The sequence below is a fragment of the Propithecus coquereli genome, unplaced genomic scaffold, assembly GCF_000956105.1.
Source record: "Propithecus coquereli isolate 6110/MARCELLA unplaced genomic scaffold, Pcoq_1.0 Scaffold25, whole genome shotgun sequence".
NCBI classification, from domain to species: domain Eukaryota; kingdom Metazoa; phylum Chordata; class Mammalia; order Primates; family Indriidae; genus Propithecus; species Propithecus coquereli.
This window is the reverse complement of record NW_012148063.1, coordinates 892,743-898,279: the sequence shown is the minus strand read 5'-3', so window position 1 is coordinate 898,279 and position 5,537 is coordinate 892,743. Positions and strand designations below refer to the sequence as shown.

General features: G+C 37.0%; 1 protein-coding gene across 1 annotated transcript in view; it reads left to right on the top strand.

Moving 5' to 3' along the window:
• Positions 1 to 5,537, top strand: part of SYNE1 (spectrin repeat containing, nuclear envelope 1) — a 534,160-nt gene that overhangs the window by 322,050 nt on the left and 206,573 nt on the right. The window contains 4 exon segments of the mRNA XM_012646782.1: positions 26 to 178; positions 1,820 to 1,972; positions 2,570 to 2,752; positions 3,932 to 4,069. Of these exon segments, the coding sequence (XP_012502236.1) occupies positions 26 to 178; positions 1,820 to 1,972; positions 2,570 to 2,752; positions 3,932 to 4,069 (627 nt within the window).

Sequence of the window (5,537 nt, the reverse complement as noted above, 5' to 3'; positions counted from 1 at the left end):
TTTTTTATTTTGATCTTTTCTTCAGATTCTCCTAACAGAAGCCACAAGTCACCGACAGAACATTGAGAAAATGGCTGAAGAACAGAAGAATAAGTACTTGGGCCTTTATACGATACTGCCTTCTGAACTCTCCCTTCAGTTAGCTGAAGTGGCATTGGACCTAAAGATCCGTGATCAGGTAAACCCATGATCAAGACAGAGTATCTTTCTGTTCTTTTGCAGGGTTGATCCTTTTGTATGAGAATGTTTGACTTTCACAATCACGTCTTCTTGGAAACAGAGTTAAAGAAGAGATCGCTATGAAACAGGAATATTAAATTAGAGGTCTTATTTGCGGGCAAGAAACACATGAGATGATCATAGATATGAACAGTAATGCCATGTAATTAAAGACAATTTATCTGCTTTCCTCACCTTTACAAAATGACTTAAAGAAACAAACAAAAAAAGTTACATTACATGTGTTCAACAAATACTGATTGAGTGCACAGAATCTGCCAGGCATTCTTCTAGCCGTTACGTCATTTCAGCAGTTCAGCAAGATATAAGTTAAGTAGGTGACGATATTTGAGGAAAGGGAAAATCAAAGTAAGAAATGGAAATATAATAGGTTTTTAGGACTTTCTTGGTGGCTTAATTCTAAAGCCATTAAAGTTTAGTTAAAACCACTCTATATGGGACAAAGAACAGATATACTAATTCTAAACTGCTACGTGAAATGGAAAGTAGTATCACATGGTATGAACTATAAAATTCATATGAGTGCACCATACTTTTTGGGATCTCCAATGTATGTTGAAAAATGTTTCAAAAATCTCATCAAAATCCAATTCTACTGCACCATGATTTTGCCTAAACTAATATATGCTGTTTTCTATTTTAAGTATTTAATTGACCTATTTAGCTTTCCTTCTTAGACATTGGAAGGTCTATTTGGAAGAATGATTTGGCGAGTTCAGATCTTTAAAAAAAGGGGGTTCAATTTTAAGTTTTCTTTTTCTCTGGATAAATTTCCCTATAATAGAGTTTTCATATGCAGTCCATTTACTTTGGCACTCCAAATAATGAAGACCAAAAAGTACTCTTTTAATCGTGTGCCTCCTCCCTACCAAAGAGGATTTTTTTTTTAAGGCCTTTCATTTTTATAAAGAAACATTTCTCTTCTATACCGTCTTCTCTGCAGCATTTTATTCTAAGCAACAGTATGAATGTTTAGTGTCAAAGCAAACCAAAGCCATTAGGATTTGTAAATGTTAAATCATCTTTTTGCATCTTCCTTTCCTGGCTGTGCTTAATGCTTTGTTGGCATGCTACAGGGAGGCAGTTGGAAAGATATGAAAAGAGTTAACAGATCATTAACAGCGCCTTATTAGAAGGTTCTTGGAAACAAATCCATGTGTCTCCAACTATTTGGGAGGGTTTCCATTTTATGAAGAAAAGCCTTAGAGGAGTTTGTATGCTCAAAGTCACAAAGTTAGTAAGTGAAGAGGATGGGATTCAAACTCAGGTGCCTATGTGGCCATCTATGATAAGTATTCTGTAAATATTTGATAAGTGAATTGCTGTACATGCATTGCTTGTTCCTTTGCTGAAACGGCAGCAGGAAGAGTGCAGTGAACGTATGAAGACGGTGGGAAGTCAGGCATCGTAGAAAGCCAGGAAGGCTGGTAACTAACTGCACGTGGCTGGTTGGACCAAGCACATTAAAGCCAAAGCAGCCTTAACAGCCTAAATGTATCTCATCAACATCATTTGAGATTTTTGTATTATTATCCAATTTTAACCATGGTTGGCTTTGTTTTTCTCATTGATTATTTAGATCCAAGACAAAATAAAAGAAGTTGAGCAAAGCAAGGCCATGAGCCAGGAATTCAGCCAGCAAATTCAGAAGATAGCCAAAGATATCACAACTATTCTAACCAAGCTGAAAACAAAGACAGATAATTTAGCTCAAGCTAAAACTGACCAAAAGGTAAGGATGGATAAGTGGAAATACAAGAGGTGCTACTGAATAAGTTAAATATTTTTTTTTGGAGTCAATATTATTTGGGGATGTAGAAAAAAAGGATCTTTAGTAGCACCCTTTATTGAAACCACATAGTAAAAGCAGGTAGTAAAGAAATTTTGTAACTATAATAGCATAGACCCACGTATATTTATAATTGAACTGTATTATTATAATAAATATATATGATGTATGTATAAGAGAGAAGAATGTCAAAAAACTAAACAATGATTTAGGAATACAGATCTGTAAACTCCAAAGTAAATTAAGTTCTTGGTGGTTAAACCTGTCTTCTCATTTTGTTGATGAGTTAAACGAGTTTAATCCTTTTTGGGTGGGGCAGAAGGAAAATGTTAGCCCTCTCACTCAGCCTCATAGGAAGTAAACACCAGGATTACAACACATCCTGCTCTGCCTTCCCAACCGAAGAAATATAAGTGACCTGATCATAGTAGAATTATTCTTTATAATATTTGGCTCTGACAAAAATCAGTCTGATCTCGGAAAACCTAGAGAAATTTATTTTCTGTAGTCTAATGTTCTTTCATTTTGATGACCATGTAGGTGCTGGGAGAGGAACTGGATGGCTGTAATTCAAAGTTAATGGAATTACATTCAGCGGTACAAAAATTCTCAGAACAGAATGGCCAGCTGGGTAAGCCACTGGCCAAGAAGATAGGAAAACTGACTGAACTTCACCAGCAGACCATTAGACAGGCGGAGAATCGGCTCTGCAAGCTCAGTCAGGTATGTTTTCCAGGCCAGTAATCAAAATTCTCTAAGGCAGAAACTACAATGCTCTGCTTTTCTCTCTTGAAAATAAATAAAAAGATAATATTGACAGCAATGTGAGTAGCTTACGTGTAGCTTATTTCCTACCACATCTGTGTTCCTAAGATTTATATGTAAACCTGAGTTTATTTCATATCCAACCATATTATAAATTCACTGACAATGGCAACCATATAAATAGACTTTGGGGTGAATATTTTGTAAACTGGAGAAGTATTTTGTAAAGTGAATATTCATCCATGAACATGTTTTATAAAATTAATTTGGGGTGCATTCAAATATCTTTAAGTAAGCTACATACATATTAGCTTGCATTTACTTAATAGGTTCAGGTCACACATCCCTCATAATTGTTGAGTGTAGACTGGACTTTTGTAAATCAAGTAAGTATTGTTTGTATAATCAGGGACAAGTTAAAACCAGGAGTTGGGGCCAGGCGCGGTGGCTCACGCCTGTAATCCTAGCACTCTGGGAGACCGAGGCGGGTGGATCGCTCAAGGTCAGGAGTTCAAGACCAGCCTGGGCAAGAGCGAGACCCCGTCTCTACTAAAAATAGAAAGAAATTATTTGGACAACTAAAAATCTATATAGAAAAAATTAGCCAGGCATGGTGGTGCATGTCTGTAGTCCCAGCTACTCGAGAGGCTGAGGCAGTAGGATTGCTCGAGCCCAGGAGTTTGAGGTTGCTGTGAGCTAGGTTGACGCCACGGCACTCTACTCCAGGCAACAGAGTGAGACTCTGTCTCAAAAAAAAACAAACAAAAAAAAAAACCAGGAGTTGGTAACCAAGGAATTATGGTACTAAAACTTGGCATGCTCCAATTCCCCCCGCCACCTCCTTACCCAGTGGAGTGTGGAAGAACGGGCAGAGGAGAGCTAGACACAGGAACAGGAGATGAGAAAAAGAGGGATTACACAAGCAGATTAAGAACTTGGGCTTTATCCTAAAGTCACTGAGAAAACTTTGACAGATTTTCAACAGGGAAAGGATTTTTTTATAACATCTTTAAGTGGCACAGAAATTATAACAGTCAACCCTGAGGATCGTTGCATCCAAGGAGACAGACAGAAGACTGATTTCTAGCCCAAGAAGCAGAGTTTCCATTTGTTATCTGAATGTTAATGATTTTTCAGGCAGCATCACATTTAGAAGAATACAATGAAATGCTTGAATTAATTTTGAAGTGGATTGAGAAAGCTAAAGTCTTGGTACATGGAAATATTGCGTGGAATTCTGCAAGCCAGCTTCGGGAACAATACATTTTGCATCAGGTAACTTTAGGAAAAGTAGTTTTCAAAGAGTAACAAAGAGCAATTTGGTTTAACTGCTAAACTGACAAAAGATTTAGAAGGCCATGATAAAAAATTATTGTAGGTACCAGATAAAAAGAGTGCTGAGGTAGCCCTAATGTGTTGTCCAGTGTTCTGACAGGAAGTAGCTACCCATGAGATTTCATGAGATGGTATAAATAAATATCCTCTGTGTTACCTAGACCTCCTTTTCTCCAAGTCCCAAAACAGTCAACCCTATAGGACTCCTTTTATTGCATCTTCTTTGAAACAGTTCCATGCAGGAATATGGTAGGAAATTCTTCCCCATGAAGAGTTGTAGTGACGTGTGGAAAGATTATAAGCTCCACACTTGGATCAACAGGAAATCTCTGCCATTTAGGGCTGTGTGGTTGGGAGCGGAATACTTTGCCTCTCTGAACTCTGTCTTCTCATCATTTATATAAAGATGTAAATAACATTCATATTTCAGACTTATCATGAGGATCAAACGGTTTAACGTATGTGAAACATCTACCTGGCAGGTGCAGGCGCTCAGTAGGAGCTCTCACGTCTCCTTCCCTCAGCCTTCTGCCTGCTCTGCCGTCCGGCCTCCCACAGGAGGTGCAGGTCAGCTGGGAAGAAGCCATGAGGCCACATCACATGCAGACTGCATTACTTCATTTCCTCTGAAGTTATGTGACAAAAATGTTCCTTTCCTCTCACTCACATCATCCAGGAAATTCTGTCACCCTTTCATAACTTAGGCTTGAATTAGATGTAGATATTTAACAGGCTAGTTATCTTGCAATGAAATATAGAATGACTTTAATACAAGTTACAGGGATATCCTCAAGTATTCTAGATTTTCTCTCTTATATGATTTATGTATACTTGTAGCTTTTAAATTAATCCTCTTTTCCATTCTAGAGTTTACAGGGTTCTAGATCAAAGCTTCATTGCCCCCTTTTTGGAATACTTTAACAGCTCCTCATTTTTTCCTGAATCCACAATCTTCCTTCTCTGATCAATCTTGCTCACTCCTCTCAAGATATATTTCTTAAACAACTCCAAGCTTTTGCTTTAAGATAGGCTTATATACTAACAAACAAGTAACAATTGACTTGGAAACAATGAAAAAATATCCAACCTCATTAAAAATCTAGAAATACACATTTAAGCAAAAAAGAGACAGAGAGAGAAAACTTTTTTAACTTTTTAACTTTCAAGTTAAAAATGTTTTTTGCAAGTTCATACTTAAAGAAGTGAGAGCTCTCAAACACTGCTGGTAACCTGGTAAAATCTTTTTGAAAATCAATTGGCAAAATATATGGTGGTCGTCAGAGATGTTACTACTCTGATATATTGATTATCTTTTTCGGACTCATTATTAGGTCAGTAATCCAAAATGTGGAAAATATTTTGTGCAGTATTAATAATTGTGGTAAAATTTTAAAGAAAACTTAAATGT